General features: G+C 42.5%; 2 protein-coding genes across 3 annotated transcripts; one reads left to right on the top strand and one right to left on the bottom strand.

Moving 5' to 3' along the window:
• The first annotated feature begins 712 nt into the window (after nucleotides 1–712).
• Nucleotides 713–9,833, top strand: amigo1 (adhesion molecule with Ig-like domain 1). The gene is made up of 2 exons (XM_037105663.1): nucleotides 713–1,555; nucleotides 3,579–9,833. Exon 2 carries the CDS (start codon nucleotides 3,682–3,684, stop codon nucleotides 5,218–5,220), a length of 1,539 nt encoding a protein of 512 aa, XP_036961558.1. The 5' UTR covers nucleotides 713–1,555; nucleotides 3,579–3,681; the 3' UTR covers nucleotides 5,221–9,833.
• Nucleotides 9,834–11,155: 1,322 nt separating this feature from the next.
• atxn7l2b (ataxin 7-like 2b) lies at nucleotides 11,156–17,374 on the bottom strand. Of its 2 annotated transcripts, none has more exons than XM_037105647.1 (10): nucleotides 17,185–17,374; nucleotides 16,473–16,544; nucleotides 15,325–15,640; nucleotides 14,198–14,439; nucleotides 13,887–13,969; nucleotides 13,508–13,719; nucleotides 12,880–13,057; nucleotides 12,502–12,623; nucleotides 11,649–12,322; nucleotides 11,156–11,507 (listed from the first exon to the last, which is right to left on the bottom strand). In XM_037105647.1, the coding sequence occupies exons 1-9, from the start codon at nucleotides 17,279–17,281 to the stop codon at nucleotides 11,674–11,676; spliced, it is 1,971 nt and encodes a 656-aa protein (XP_036961542.1). In that variant the 5' UTR covers nucleotides 17,282–17,374; the 3' UTR covers nucleotides 11,156–11,507; nucleotides 11,649–11,673. The 2 variants fall into 2 exon arrangements, with proteins under 2 accessions (XP_036961542.1, XP_036961541.1); XM_037105646.1 differs by having other exon boundaries at nucleotides 11,671–12,322; nucleotides 17,185–17,373.

Raw genomic sequence — 17,374 nt, 5'->3', positions numbered from 1 at the left:
GCATGTTAGCCTTGACAAGACATTTTTTGGAGGTGGAGGGTTGTCCTCCTGTGTTAGCGATGTAACCCCCCCCCCCCGTACTCCTATCTCCCAGTTTCTACTGCTAACTGCACCGCTAACTGAGCTATTTAGCTAACGACAGCCACAGTGGGCAGCAGTTAGCAGTTATTCTGGTGATATGCTGCCCCCTACTTATTATTCATAATTTGACAGGTGGCCGATTGCATCTTACAGATTGCACCTTTAAATATGTCTTTTTTTTTTTTTTTTTACTGAATTCATCTTTGCTACAGAATGTGTTGGATTTATGTTCATATGTATTTTCAGACACATTTTAAAGGAAACTACATTTGGGGGAATGTAGGCGTAAAAAAGGCGATGATAATTTGTTTATCAGTTGAAAAGCGGGCTGCTTCTCAAAACCTGAAGCCTGCTCTAACCACAATGCATCTCGGCCTCTCAGTGATATCACTGGAGGCGATTATTCAGATTAATTGCAGCTTCCTCTGGAGCCACAAAAAAGGGTTTATTACTTTTTCCACATGCATAGTCCTACCCAACACCTGTAAACACCTTAATGTGTAAAACTGGTGGCGTTACCCTTTAAATGTGTCTGAAAATACACATTAACATGAATATAATATATTCTAAGCAAAAACAAACTAGTCAAAACATGCTTTAATTTGTTTTTAAAAATTAAACTTGATATTATTAAACAATCTCCAAGCTTCCTGGCAGTCTGACCAATATTTTGTTGGATTGAATCATAACCTCATGCTTCATGGCATAGTTCGTTGACTGCAATAGACGATGTAAATGTTAAACTTCATTATATGTATCCTACAGCCACACACTAGTATCAGCCTTTAAAGGGGCTTCTGAATGGTGGTATTACATTTCCTTGACCCGCTCCCCTCCCTCCCCTTCATCTCCACACGGGGTTTCTCAGTTGTGCGTCTTCGGTGCGTCTTTTCGGTAAACAGCGCCTTCTGGTTCTGAGCGCGCTGCTGCCGAGAAAACACGTCAACCACTGCAGCAACAGCAGCACAGCACGCAGTCCGCAGACGGCCTACGAGGACCCACAGGGAGGCTCTCCGGCCACAGTCTGCTCTTTCTTAATTATGTCCACGGCTGCAGATGAGAGCCGACGGGAGCCGGAGCCGCTCAAATTGCGCCAATTACCTGCAGAAGGCGGACGCGCGGCGCTGCGTACACGGAGCAGTATGCTGCGTTGAGAGCAAAGAGAGCTGATTGAGACAAAGAAAAGAAGTCGCTTAATCGGTTGATTGTCAGTCATTAAAAGGACGCGCGTTGTCTGCTCTTTACGTAACCGTTTCTGCGTAATTTTGCACCGGGTACTGGATGGCGCGTGGAGCGGGATTATTTTGGCGAGGATCTCTGTAGTGCTCTCCCTCCTCCCCTGCATCCGCCGTTGTCCTCAACTGCAGACACAGACTCATCCAGACGGGCACTATCCGTGTGCAGCAGCGCTGTAAACAGACAGAGGAGCTGGTTCTTGTAATCAGAGCCGACATCGCTGCATCCCGGTTTGAAGGTAGGCGGCTCTCCTCGGCTTCCTTCTCCATCTCTCGGCACACGTTCCCATGTTGTGCCCGGTTGTTTTCGATCAGAATGGTGCATTGCAACGTTTGCGCGGCTCCTCCACGCACACGGACAAGGAAGGACACCTCAGAACATGACACGAACGTAAACAACTGCATGGTTTCACACTGTGGTGGCTTTTTTTTTTTTTTTTTTTAAATGTATTGTTATTTACGTTTCCTTCTGAGTGTTTTAGTGTAACACGGTATTTTTTTCTGTGCGAGAGAAAAAGGGAGGGAAAAAAGAGATGAGGAAGAAAATCAATGCGTGTTTCCCAGGAGGAGTGTGAATGCACATGGGTGAGCGTGAGTACCGTGTGTGTGTGTGTGTGTGTGTGTGTGTGTGTGTGTTTTTACGCATTGTGCAGAGCAAGAAACTTTATACAGTGTAGGCTGCAGGATATATGTGTGTGTGTGTGTGTGTGTGTGTGTGTGTGTGTGTGTGTGTGTGTGTGAGGGAGCTGTGGGCAACACAGACGCAGATCTACTGTACATGTCACACTGCATGTTCACATGGGTGCAGAGGTGGGAAGTAACTGAGGACATTTACCCAAGTGCTGTGTGCCCAGTACAAATACTGCACACCACTTGAAAAGGGTGACTCTGCATCTTAGAGGGAAACATTGCAGTAAATCCATGACTGCAGCTTCTGTGTTTGCATATTATCATTTTACTGGTGGTGGGGGGTAATCTTATTAGATATGCAATTCCAGAGTTTTAAGCACCCAGCGCATCTACAAACAAGTTACACCAAGTGACACAGCCATAAAACTCATCATCCCAAATGAGTACAATCACTTCGGTAAATAGAGGCAATTGGGTAAGAAATGTTAAGAACAGTATCTGTCGTTTACGATATGTTTGTGTCAGGGGATCATGATGTTGTATTACAGACGGTGACAGCATGTGAAACAGCAGCAGTTAATCCAGCGCTTGTCCCATATTAACAGACTTGCTCGGTGTGGGAGTGACAGCAAGTTCATGTGTTTTGAGTTGTGGAGGTGTGGCAGCCCCTTTGTTTACATTTGCAGTGCAGATTGTGTCCATGAAGTAACGTTTTTAAATGCAGGATGTGTCTATATTTGTAGTATAATATTAACTTCCTGTCTATCTATCTATCTATCTATCTGAGCCCACCAAATATTAGATTTTTGGGACCAATGCTGATACAAGGGAACAAAACATTACGATTTCTTATCATTTTTTGTATATGATCCCTAAAATGTGGTTATTAAACACTGGTGACAAAGCTATGTGAAACAGTCAGGGTATTTTACAGTTTGACGATAAACTTTATCATCTAAATTGACAGCAGTGCGCTGAAACTGTAAATCTGACTCGGAATTAGATCATTATAAAAGACACCAAACATCCTTCCCTGCATTATAATCTGGAAAAAAAAACTTTCATATGGGTAAACATCTATCTATCTATCTATCTATCTATCTATCTATCTATCTATCTATCTATCTATCTATCTATCTATCTATCTATCTATCTATCCACACATTTTTGCACTGATGCCTTTATTCATGATTTTAGGGCTTGCTGGATGAGTATTGAATACATTTGGCTTAACGTTAAAGCTGCAGGGAGCCCCATCTTTCCCTTTTTTATTTATATAATCTCTTGGACTAAAGCTTGTTTCAAGTTTCTCCATTCTCTGTTGCATTGAATTTGCCGACAAAATGTGGTCAGACACTTCATCAGACGCTTGTGACGAGTGACAAAGTTGTGAATGAGGCAGGATATTTTACAGATTAACAATGAACTGTATTGTCCAAAATGATATCACATTGTGTATATCTATCTATCTATCTATCTATCTATCTATCTATCTATCTATCTATCTATCTATCTATCTATCTATCTATCTATCTGTCTATCTAATATTCACCACAGTATTTGTCTAATAATAACTAACTAACTAACTGTCTAATAATAATTTATCCCTCTTGTGTCTGCTTTTTTTCCCAGGCTACAGTCAACAATGCCTGGGAATCCTCCAGCTGCTCTCCCATGCTGTTCTCTGAGAATGGGATCGTAGTAAACCTCTCTGGGATTTAGAACAACTGCTAGCATGTTGCAGCCCTCCACCGGAACAGGTGACAGCCTGTTGGAAACATTACCTCACTGGAGTAAGCGTCCGAGATGGGCCCTCTCCCTGGCCCTCTGCGTGGCTCTCCTCTGGCTCCCAGGGGCAGCGGGCTCGACCCTAAACTGCCACAAGACGTGCATCTGCGCCTCGAACATAGTGAGCTGCTCCAAGATGAATCTGACGATCGTCCCGACGGGCCTGCCGCTCTACACGGCCGTGCTGGATCTCAGCTATAATGAGATAACGCGGCTGCGGTCTGAGTGGACTCCTGTCAAGCTCCTGAAGCTCCATAACCTCCTCCTCAGCCATAATGGTCTCCATTTCCTGTCCTCAGAGGCGTTCATATATGTGAAGCACCTACGCTACTTGGACCTGTCCTCCAACAATTTGCGGCAGCTGGATGAGTTCATCTTTGAGCCTTTGGTCAACCTGGAGGTCCTCTTGCTCTACAATAACCACATTTCCCAGATTGACCGCGCGGCCTTTATCGGCATGCTTAACCTTCAGAAGCTCTACCTTAGCCAGAACCAAATCTCCCGCTTCCCCATGGAGCTGGTCAAAGAAAAGTCGCGCCTGGAGAAACTTACACTCCTGGATGTCTCCTCCAACAGGATCAAGACGTTGCCCATTGATGAGCTCAAAGTGCTGCCTGCCTGGATTAAAAATGGCCTCTACTTCCACAATAATCCCCTGCTGTGTCACTGTGATCTCTACACACTCCTGGCCCACTGGTACATTCGAAAGCTGAATTCTGCAGTGGACTTCAAAGATGACTACACATGTCTTCTGCCTGGTCCGCAAAAAACCCAAGTTCGAGTTTTTGAACTCAGCGGTGACTATATGAACTGCAGCACCTTCGTGGAGGCGGATGAAGAGGCTTTTCTGGAGCAAACACTGACGCTTGGCTGCGACACCAAACACAGGGGCATGTCAAAGACCTGGATGATGCCTGGTAATGTGATGGTGACGCCTGGAAGCAACCAGACAGCCAAAGTCCTGCGAGACGGGAGCCTGCAGATAAGTCCGGTGAGGTCTGAGGACGCTGGGACCTACACTTGCATTGCGATGAGCGAGGTCTTCAATGAGACCATCTACATTGTGCTGAAGGTTCATAACTTCACCATGCATGGGAACGGGGAGACCCTGAACACAGCGTACACCACCTTGGTGGGCTGCCTGGCCAGCGTGGTGCTGGTTCTCATGTACCTTTACCTGACACCGTGTCGATGCTTCTGCTGCCCCTCCAAGGGTAAGGGTCGGGGTGAGGACAGCATCCACTCGTCCATGCTCAGCGTGACGCCTACCCACGAGGATCCAACGCTCAAGGCAGAGCTGAACAGGCACGTGGCGTTCATAGACTCCAAGGACTTGCAAGGCCAGAATGGCAAGCTGAACCCCAACGGGGATGAGGATGATGAGGAAATGGATGCAGAGACTGGCTCGCTTATGAAGGGGAAGAGGAAGAAGTCAGTAGCAGAGTCCATCAGCTCCGTCTTCTCAGACACTCCCATGGTGGTCTGAGATGGAACTAGCAAAGAGGATGGATGGCACATGACTGGATGTATATGGTACAACATGAGCCATCTTTTAGTTCCTGTAAACTGTGACTGTGACCTTGTGGGAGGAAACAGAGTAAGGATCTGTAGTTGTTGGCAAGTCGAAATAAGGATCTCAAAGGGATTAAAAAAAAACTGTCATGTTGTCAATAGGGACAACTAACAGGACTTTTCCAGCATTTTAATCTGTAGCACTTAATATTCATACTGTGAAGGAATGGCAGTAAACATGAACAGTCTTAGGAGAGTAAAAAGTAGATGATATGTTGTTGATATCAGCACTCAGGAAGTGAACATTTGAAGTGTGGGGAATACATATGACACAATGCACAGGTAGAAATGAGATTTAGGAGGAACACATAATGTATTACAAACATGGCTGGCTCATAATTTAAATCGAGTACAAGCACTAGAATAGACTGCATCTTAAGTTAGAGCTTCGACACATTTACCCCTCAACACAGGGAGTCTTAGATAGGCCGACCGTCATCACCAGGTTATGAATACATCTGTCATTAGCCTTGAGTCACCTATACAGCAGCAGCATGCCACAAACCCACATCACATGAGGACCCAGACTGATCTGTGATCCAAAGGAAATGTAGATTTACCCGATGATTAGAAACCACACAAACATAATCGCAGGTCATTCTTTGCTATTACTTATGTGCACTCAGATGTAGTTCATCAGACTGATCATTCTTCGTATTCATAGTCATATGTGTAGCGATATGTACTTTTTCTTCACTATGTTAAGTGATCAATATATATAGGTATATTATAAAATAGTTGAACAGCTCGAGGCAGATCGTTGTTTATGAATGAATTAAAATGGTCATAGTAGTTCAGGTGCATTATGTAAGAATTTCAGTTTAAAACCTTCAAATATAGTGTGAGGAAATAACAGTTCTTGTGTTAATGTCCAAGACGCCTACGAAGTGTCTATGTTAGCATGGTAGCCAGCTAGCAATGGGCCCAAAAGCCTCATTCCCCCCAGTGGCCCAGAGCTCCTGGGCTAGTGATGTGAACACCAACACTCCCATGGTAGTCTGACTAGCTGCACGGCTAACTGAGCTAACAAGCTAACAGTAGCCACAGTCATGGACTGTTAAAGAAATGTGTTTAGCAGTAGTTAGCAGTTACTCTGGTGATATGCCTCCCCTTTTTATGTCGGTATTATAAATTCAACAAGTGGACAATTCTTACATATTGCACCGTTAATCCAAAAGAAACATTTAAAGCCTTACTCAATTAAAAACAAAGAACGCCTTCTGTAGGTGCAGGGACGTGTTTTGTCTCAAATCTGTATACAGACAGCTACCGGAGTCTTTACAAGGACAAATAGGCTTCTGTTAGTTGTCCTCTGAGGTGCCACTTACTGTAGAGTTTGACTCCTCCTCTTGGCCAGGTCATAGCATTTGCTTTTTCTCAGTCACACTATCAAGAAGTTGAACACCAAGCTAATGCTAAAAGCTGCAAGTTTCAGCTCATGTTGGTGTTCGCTGTGTGTAAGATGTGCAGCTTGAACAAAACTCTTGAATATGTTGTGGTAGATTTAAGTACTTGATCTTGCATTTGGCTCAGACAGAATATTAGCGGGGTCGTGCTGATTTAAAAATGTAGCTGTTTTACCCCTGTGGCAGGTACAAAATGCTGCATGTCATATCAGCAGGTAAACATTAAAGTCTGCCACGTAATTAAACCTGAAGGGCTGCTTCAGATGATGACGCTTATGAATAATGAATATGATGAGGCTGTATTTTTTGGCATGAGAGAGCTGATTCCAGAAACAGGAAACCCCTTTCAACCTTCAGATCCCTCTTCTACAATTATAATCGGCTCTATTGTGAATTCCCTTTACCATTCAAGACACCTTGTATGATGTGCGTATTTCATTCACAAGGTTTTAAAACAGGAGACTCAACCAAGAAAGGGTGATCTGGAGGAACTGTGCCACATTTGTATCATAATACAACAAGGATAGCCCGTCGTAAATGCTAATAGCCTCTTTTCGATGAGACGCCGATTCCCTCTGCTTTCCATGTCATTGTCTCTCGGATCAGGAGGGGAATAGGTGTTATCGTGAGTCACAGATCCACAAAGCCATTCTCTGTGGCTCGCTCGAAGCTGACGGCCCAGATGTGTTTGCTTTGTTTGTGTACCGCCATCATTACGAGGCTGCCCTTCCCAGTTCAAAAGCGATCATTCAACCAGGCGATGAATGTGATGCCCTTTAAGTAGTCTGTAATTTGTTTATGAGGGAAGTGCCCGGAGCTTTTATTGAACATTTGCTCACCCAGTGACTCATGTGGTTGGAAAAGTATAACTTTGCTTTTTAGTTTCTTTCTTTTTAGGATATTTATGTAAAATCACACACATCTCGCAATTAAATGTCAGCGTGGCTCCCAATTGTTAAGATGTGCACATCTCTGGGTGCAACGGGTTTTTTTTTTTTACGCAAAAATCAATGTTATATTCACAGTTGCAGTGTGCACCTCAGCATCTCATGTGTGGGTGAGAAAAGGAAGTCACACTTATCAGAGAGGTGGTGCGTGAATCATCTCATTCCTCACACATAGGAATACCAGGTGGAGAAATAGAGAGCTGCAAAAATACCACAAGACGCACTGAAATGCAGCCACATTTAGCACTGCTGCAGAATCTGGCCCATTTTTAAGGATTCAGGCCCCCTAAGAATCAAAATATATTAATCTGCTCTCATTGTGGGATCAAACTGAAACCCCTCAGATTTCATGGCAGCATGGACGCCACAATGTGAAATTGCTAAAACCTCTGATTTTTGGCTGTTGAATAGCACACATTGAACTGCCGGAACAATAATGAATGGCGTGTATCTGTCCTGCAGTAACTCAGTAGAACATGCTGTGGCTAATGGGCGGGTCTGGTCTGTACAGAGAAAAACTAAGTGCTATTGCGAAGGTCCGAACACGGAGGAGAAGAGTGGCTTTGTTCTCTCCAAAGCAAATCTGCCTTCCTATATCTATCTATATATACAGTATATATATGTATTAAGACTCACTTCTCTGTGTTCAGTATTGATTAGTTGTGTACTGCTATGTTCTACCAGTGTACTGACTGTATTCTTGTATAATCTGATGTTGTTGATCATTTTGCATTTTGTCCGCCGCTGTGCTACTGTTAGATGTTTCGACATTCAAGTCTTGACTTCAATGTTAATTTTTTTTAAACGGGATTGGGGTTTAGTTTTTTATTGAAATAGGATGTATTTTACACTCTGGTTAAAATGACAAAATATATATTGAACACATGTTAAAAACTGCATAGGAAGAGTGCAACTGAACATGATACATCCCTAAAGGGCAGTGAGTATGTAGCCGCCAGTCATTTCCAGTCAGTATTTGACTTTGCTCATAAAGCCATAAGGAATTCAAGGAGAGAGGACGGTTCTTTATCAGATTGGTGGCTGTGTCAGGATGTAGGGAGCTGTAGGTGAGTCCTACAACAGACGCTTTACCACAATTCAAGGGACAATATGTAAGCATTTTAGTTGAAAATTTTCAAAAATTAATGGGGTACTAGGTAGTTTTGGGGAGGAAATTTAATATCAGAATTTTTATATTCACAATATTAATGAGGTAATAATACAAACTCAGAAATATTTAGTTTCACCATCACTGAATAAACAAGCTGTTCTCAGAGGAAAATGAAATGATGTTGTCCTTTATGGTCAGTTTGTTTAGTCAGTCACGAAAACAAAGAGAGGTGTTTATGTAGTTTGTTTAGGCCTTAAAAAAAATCTGTCAATTTCATTGGTTCTTTGCCCCCAAGCTCCCAGTCCTACCTGCTAGCTGCACTCCTAACTGAGCTAACTAGCAACGTGCAGCTACAGTTAGCAGCAGTAAGTGGTTACTCTGATTAGTATGAAATTGACATTTTGACAATGGCTAATTCTTACATATTGCACCTTTTAAAGCAACAACATTTCAAAGTATATTTTCTGTAAAAGCCAGGAATGTATGAAAATCACAAGATCTCTCCACTCCAATCAATGAATTCCTTAAACACAGTGGTGGATTTTCAAGACAGAGGCTAAATAAATCTTCTCAGGACTGTGTCAGTTTTAAGTTCTAATATAATGCAATGTGAATACATCATTGCATTTTCAAGGTTTTTAGATTTGCAGCATCAGTACGAATAATCTTTGGTCTGCATATACAGCACATATACAGTTTCCCAAATGACCATCTACAGATTGATAAAGGAAGTAGTTTCCATTCATCTGACCACGAGGTAGCAATTACAATACAAAACAAACTTCCTTGAGGCTGTGGGGCTAAATGCTTGCCACTTATATGGTTTGCCACTACAAGAATGGAGCTTTTAACAGCACTGAAAGCCCTGAGTTTATCGACCGCAGCTTCAGAGACAAGTTGATCGGTCACCGCCATAAAATCTGAAAGGTCTCTTAGCTAACGTGGAATGGCTTTGCATGGTACGCTTAAGAGTTTCTCTGACTGCAGGATAGGTGCAACCTAGTAGGCAAAAAAGATGAAGAAAATTGATATATCGTTTGACTTAATAAAAGATCAAGATTTACACTTTGTTCTGCCTCCATTATTTTATTAACGCTGTTTCTTCTGGAATTTCCAGAAATCTTACTCAACAGGAACTTGCTTCTGTAGTGACTTGCCTCTAAATCTTTGTGGCTCGTGGAGTATTTTAAGGACAAAGCTGTGAAGTTTTGCCAAATTACTATGACTAATGTTTGGGACTGCTGACAAAGTAAATATAGAGTTGACATTTTGGGAGACTTTAGACACAACAAAGTGTGTTTCCTTGATTAGAAACTGACTGAATCTTAACTACGTGTCACATGAGAGCTGTGTGACTTACACATATGGAGGGTGTCAAGTATAAGTTCCCTGCAAGATATAGTTGTAGAAAAGATTTATGATACCTCAGGTGATGTATATTAACTGTTACCTGACCAAAGTATAACAGACTAGATAGGTTTACATACAATTTGTGCTTATGTAACTCAGTGGAAATGGTTAAAAAATCATCTTTTTCTGAGGACCAGCATTGATGGTTTAACACCATCTAGTGGTTAAATGAGTTAGTTTGGGGCCGAACGTAAACAATGATAATTATTGGTCAATTTCTTCTAAAGCATATATTATCAGTTGAGGAGTTTAAAAGCTATCTACTTGTTTGGACAGTTTAATTAATCTATAAGACAGGAAGAAAATAAAAAATGAGGGTAAAGAATGTTTTTCAAAATATCCATGGAGCTACTTTTGATGTAGAAATATACACTAGAAACATGAGCATAACAAATATTTGGGTTTGTTTTTTAAACACCTGAAATAGCCTAACATTAAATGTCTTAATGGAGCCGCTCATTCTTTATGACACTCCAGTCTGTGCAACATCCATCAGGGGTGTGGACAAGCATAACAACGACTCCATATATAAATCCAGGTGAAACTGAACCACATGGTTTTACAAATTCACCTAATTTCTGTGGTAATCTGATTGAGTAACTTGCCCATCATCTCTGTATCTAGATGGATCTGTTGTGGTGCTTGTCTACACACCGAAACAGCAGAAGGCCACAACATGTGCAGGACTTTTTCTCCCTTGTATAAAAACTGAAAGTTTAACAGTGTCGACCAGGTTAAACAGGTACTATTCAGTGCTTTCTGTTAAGACTATCTGACTGACTTTTCCAGATTCCAGACAGCCAAGCTCCATCTGGTGTTAGAAAATCCAAAATGACTGAAGCATCCAGTTGGGGACAGTTAGTGAAAAATCCCCATAATTTGAGTAAATGCATAATGAGTAAACTAAACTGAGAAAACATTTTTTAAATTGCTCCATTAGTACAGAACCACAGTAAAATAACAGAAGACACAGGGTGAAAAGATTCAAGAATGTTTTTATTGTTTTGCTATTAAATGACTTTTAATTTTAGCAGCATGACAAGTAGATTGAGGTAATCTTTTTTTTTTTTTACATTACACAGAAAACAAACTGAGACGTTGAGTAAAAAAATAGACATCTTGCAAAAATACACACATGCGATAATATTCAGACAAATACTTATTCCTGATGTCTGTGCATAAAAACATGAGGACATAAACAAATGTGGTCAGAATAGTACAGTACGTACACACACACACACATTCACACAGGCATGCTATGTTGGCGGTGGCAGCTGCAGCAACCCTCTTCTTCAAGTGCTCATTTTAAGGCGGGCTTCATTATTGGCTGCGAAGATAAGACGTAAACAACAACTGTCAGCTACAAAGGATTGAATGGTGTTAAAAAGCAGACAAAAACAAATATTCATTTGAAGGGCTGGATTCATATCATCAAGAAACACTGATGGTATTACAGCCTATAGCACACCTTGGCTTGCTAGTCTACTCACTCTTCAGGAGTCGGTTCTTCTCTCCAGGCCCCAGCCGAACACTTTCTCAATATTCTCTCCTTTCCAGGTGAGGAGGCTGGAACGGGAAGTGGAGGACAAACGCTGACACTTAGAGCCGAGAGGCACTGACTCATTGGTGCCTTTGCGTTTTTGGGCATGACCCCCATGGTCATAACCCACCAGCTGCTGCTGGACCCCTGGGGGCTTCCCTCTGCTGCGGGGGGAGCGCTGGAGAGGAGGACATGGCTTCTTTCTGTGTGAGAACGTACCATTTACTGGTCCCTGAGAGGAGGGCACGTGTGGCTGGCACTTCTCATGGAGTGGGGGTTCCCTGATGTATTTGGGGGATTTGTCCTCAGCGCTGTGTGACAGCTTTTCAGCTTTCTGTGCAACGCTTGCATTGGTCTGGCGAGCCTTGCCAGGGTTGCGCCGTCGACCGGGCCCCATGTTTGCAGACGCAGTGGAAGAAGGCGGTTTGGTACTGTGAGCACTGTGCTGACTGCTTTTGGTTTCCATTTGTCCCAGTGAGGTAGACTCAAGGCTGAGGGAGCCAGTGGATTTGGAGGGTTTGGCTCCACTCCTGACAGGTGATCCTACAGTTGGAGGTGTGACATGATGGGACCTGAGACCTGATGAGACTTGAGGCATTTTCCTGTGAGTCGAAAGGAAAAACATGAAAACCAGACTGCTTGCTAATGCAATCAATCCTACCATTCTCTTCAGATGGATTATTTCTGGGAGACTATCATTTTCAAATCAATGTCTAACCTCTTCTTATGAGTTGGGCTCAAATATGTGACATTCTGCCAAGTATAGAGAAGTGACACTCACTTCCACAAGTGTGTGTTGACATGCTGCTCCAACATGGCACTGAGGGCAAACCGCAAGTGGTGCCAACGGCGGTCAAAGGTGAAGATGCTGCAGCCCAGTGTGCGGCATCCAAAAGTGCATAGCTACAGAACAGAAGGTTTTATCAGTACAAACACATACATGTAAGCTATTAGTGTGAGGTGTAATTTTCATTTGTAACAACAGTGATGTAGGGTCATATTGAGGTCTAAATTCATAAATCTCACAACTGCTTTAAATTAGTATTCTCCCTCTTAAAACATTCATGCAACAATATTTTTGAACCTGTCTGATGTAGGCCTATGAAACAAATCTCAGTCTACTGGCTGCTGCTCTGCTTCCGTATGTTACTGCACTCACCCCGAGAGGTTTGGGGTGCCAGGGTGCAGCAGGCAGGTCTGAGGCTTCCTCTTGCTCGTCGTTTTCACTGTCCTCGCTCGACACCAGAGTCTGGTTGAAGGGATATGGAGGTTGTACCTCCACTTTCATGGTGCTGTTGACCTCCTCCTCTGGAAAGCTTTTCGATGGATCTCCGGACCTGTTTTGAAAGATAACAAAGACAAAAAAAAAAACAAAATGTGATGCATCATGGAAGAGCGGCAGGAGGTTCCACATGGAAAAGAATAATTCTAATAGATAGATAATAGATTCTAACACTAACATTTCCAACTTAACTATTCAAAATATGTATTTTTCTAACTGAACTGAGCTGAATGTGGGATTGTGTTTAATCAACAAAACTATTATTTATTTCGTAAGCCAGTCATCTGTTGTGCTAAGACATAATGATGCAACATACAGTACTTCTTAATTAAAGTGTTGTCTGTGTAGTTTTGGGGGATGTTAATCAGAAGAGAAAAACCTTCATTCATTGACTTTTATGACTTAATAAACTGAATAAACAAACATGTCCTCAAAGGACATAAAAGATAATTATTAACTATCCTGTAAATATAGACAAAGTCAAACAGTTTTAAAATCATCATACCTGAGAATGTGACAGTTGCTGCTGGAGTTATATTTGCTGCCCTGAGTTGTTGTCTTCTCTTCAAAAGCTTCCAAATGTTGCTCCTTGTCTTTTGATTTGACGAGAAGCTGCTCCATATCTCGACCTGCTGAGGCTGTTCTCTTCTCCGCTGCCAACTGATCAAAGCTCTTAGTCTTCCCCATTGCCTTCTGCTGCTGGTGGATGGAGTCAGTCTGTGTAGAGAGAACAACACAGCGGAGGAAAAAAAGGCATTACATCACGTCCAAAAGAACTGATATAAATCTTCCACAAATAACAAATGCAACCTCAAAGACAAAAAGACTCATCTCGTTGTCAGAAAAGAACAACAATGCAAACACTGGTAACACTGAGAGTTTACATTGCATATAAGCTCCCGGCTGCACAGCTTCTTCCTTTCTGGATCCAGAACACGGCAGTGTTTGTTCAGGTCACATTCTTTCTCTATGGAAAAGAAAACAAACACAGCATTCAGTGAGCAACAGCAGGATATTGACAGTCAACACGATCTATGCTGATGGATTATAACCCCCATATGGTAATTTTCCCAAAACAAAATAAATAACACAAACACTATAAACATACAACATACAATGAAAGGTAAAGTAACAAAATAGTAAATGTTTAAGGGATCGCGGCAGTTCAGAGACATGTGGCAGAACAGCGGCTTACTGTCGAGTGTTTTGGAGATCCGGCTGTAGGTTCTTGTCCCCCGCAGAGGACTGTGAGACTCACTGGACTGGCCAGCTGTGGGCTTCTGCGCAGAGGGTCTCTCTGACGGAGAGGTGGAGGAAGAACAGTGGCCAGGGGGCAGCGGCCCCGAGTGCCACGGAGGAACCCTGGGTCGAGGTGTGGAGGAGGACGGTTGTGGGAGGGAAGGATTCTCCTCAGGGAACTTCTCCACTGGAGGAAGACTGCAGCAGACAAAGTTAGAGAGGGAAACTAAATTAAAAAGCTCACAGTTAGTGACAGAATTCTGGTTTGTGCAAGTCCCTAATGACATAAATGAGATCAGATCGTACTGCTTCTCTGTTTGTGACACTGAATGCACTCACTGAGTCAAATGTGTAAATGGGTTCCCTGGACTGTTTACAGGTATAAGACACAAAATTCAATGCTTGTAAAGACCTTTTTCATAGTCATTTTTAACCAGATTTATTTATGATTTATTTATATATATTTATTTATGACATCTTTTTCTTATTCAAGCAGTGCAAGAAAGTATAACAGTATGTTGAACTCTTTGTATGAGGTCCCCCGCAGAGGTAAGAAATGTGGAGGTTGACTCAAGAGGAATTAAATAAAGAATAAATAAAATCACATTTAATGATTGTGGGAATTAAGACGTCATAAATTCAAATTCAATAATATCTATTTACTTTTAAGGCCTTCAGGATATTTTATTTTATTAATTTTGGAGGCCCCTGTGGACAAAAGTGGTTAATGTTTGCACCGTCCAAACCACAAAATATGTTAGAATAAAATTATTAAATAAATTATTTAAAGAAAAATCTCCTCCTGCTTCTGTTTAATGGGCCAACGTACTACTCACTGTAACTTCGTCTTGGGAAACGTAAACTTCTTGTAGTGTTTGTGGTGGCTTTAAACACATTTACTTGTGTTTTCCCTCCACTATACTAGCAACCATTACGCTGCACCACCCACGTGTCTTCTTACAGCTGCTCTAGTTACTGTTACAAACAAAGCAATAACTAAAGGATTTCAATAGGACTAAGCTCAGTGTCTCTCTAACGCTTATTTTCTTGCGTTGTTATGATGTAAACAACCTCAAACAGTACCTCACTGCCTCCCTCTGGGCCTTGTTAGGCCTGTGCTGGTGGACTGGTAACACAGCTGAGGAGGGGCCGCTGGTTTCATGACATCTGCCATCCTTCTGCCTCTCTCTAGCGGGGGAAAGGTTTGAAAGCGGGCGGCCGGGGCGCGGACGCTGCTGTGGAGCCAAGGTAGATGACTGGCTGCACATCTTGGTAAGAAGACCGTGCCGCCTCTCACAGTGCTTCTCAAAGGCTTGAGGCTTCACCACCTGCCCACAGTGGCTGCACACCACCAGATAGATCTCATCATGTGCTGGGCAGTGGCCATATATGTGCATATCTGGAGAGGGGAATAGAAAATAGAGGTGAAGTGAAATACTCTGCTCAAATTTAATTAGGGATATTTTAGTGTTTCACTTAATTGGTGAATCTTTATAACTACAACATACTGTTACACATTATTATTATCTTGGCACAACAACAATACACCCTTGTTGCCTCACATTCTGTATCTATAACTGTGTCTCATGTAGACAGTATAGTGTAGATGTATAGATAGTATATACACACGCATCTTATCTGTGCTCTCCATGTTTTTTATTCTGCAAACTCTGTTTTTGTTTCTTTATTTCTGTATTATTATTATTAACACTGTATACATTTTATTTGATAATTACTATTTATCATTTCTGTAGTGAAGTCTAGAAACAAATGATTCTCACAGGTATGTGCTTCCACAAACTGAATGACGAGAAACATCTTGAATCTTTGACATATTTGACATATTTCGTGAATATTTTTGATCATGACTTTTTCAAATGGTCCCAACAGTTGCTCAGTTGTTGTCCGATGACTTCTTTAGGTCCCATAGAAACATTTTGCTCAGTAACAGCTTTCACTATATTTGAGTTTGACCCCTCATTCAAACCTTAAGCAAGCCAAGTTCAATTGTGTAGCACAATTCAGACACGAGGCAACTGAAAGTGTTGCCCCACAACTGAGCCGAAGCGGCTCCACAAACAAACAAAACTTTTTTTTTCCATAACTCCTATACACACGACTCTTCCGTGGATCAACGCATATACTGAGAGTCAAAATATATGCACCCATATCCTGATCTAATTTTGGGTGGTGTGGATTTTGTGACACTGAATGCACTCATTGAGTTTTACCTTCTCTCCTGAGGGTCATTGTCTCAGGGCCGTCCCTCTCACACTTGCTGCTGTCCTCAGCATGAGACCCAGCTGCATACAAGACAAAAACAGTCAGCATGAGTACTTGGGGATGGGACATGCAGGCAGGTGTTCTGAGATATCTGGTTAGCTTTGCTGAGTAAAACCCGGAACAGCTCGTTCACATCAGTCCTCGCTCCAGATCTGATCATTTCGCCAGGTTTTACTCATCAATTTTAAAGTTATCCAGGCAAAAACTTGATTCAGGAAACTCTTTCCATCATATAAAGACAGCTAGCAGCGCAGCTGCTGTGTGCTCCAGTCGCAGCTGTTAGCTAGTCTGTTTTGCTGTTAGCAAACAGGACAAATCCTTCTTAAGTAACGTTGGTGTTGTGTTTGGTGTGACAGTAGCTGCCAGGCTAAAGCTAACGGCGCGTCTACCTGTCCACAGGTACACCCTCCATGTTAAGTCCACTACCTAGTTTTTTATCACCACATTACTAAAAAAAAAAACCTCATAAATAATGATATAAATGCGTTTGTTTGTTGTCAGTTTACATCCTTAGCGAACTCCCCCTGCACTAGGACCCAGCGGGTCTTTTGTTTGGGTCGCTCCTGATGCCGCTGTATGTGTATGTAAAGAAAATGAAGCGCAGGACGCGGACACTGTGGCGTGATGAGGACCAGGTGCGGGACAGGGAGCGCGACTCACCGTCTGATGGGGAAATATTCACCCTATCTACCCAACAACTCCAGTTTAATCCGACAAAATCGTCCAGATTAGGATTTCGCCGATCCAAAGCGGCCATTGCTGCTCTTGCGCGTTCACGAGGTGACACCGCCGGTCACGCGCATCACGTCCGCGTCACAGAGCTCGTCCCCGAGCGGAACCGTGTGGCCGC

The sequence above is a fragment of the Acanthopagrus latus genome, chromosome 7 (genome assembly GCF_904848185.1).
Source record: "Acanthopagrus latus isolate v.2019 chromosome 7, fAcaLat1.1, whole genome shotgun sequence".
NCBI lineage: Eukaryota > Metazoa > Chordata > Actinopteri > Spariformes > Sparidae > Acanthopagrus > Acanthopagrus latus.
This window is presented reverse-complemented; position numbering and strand designations above follow the sequence as displayed.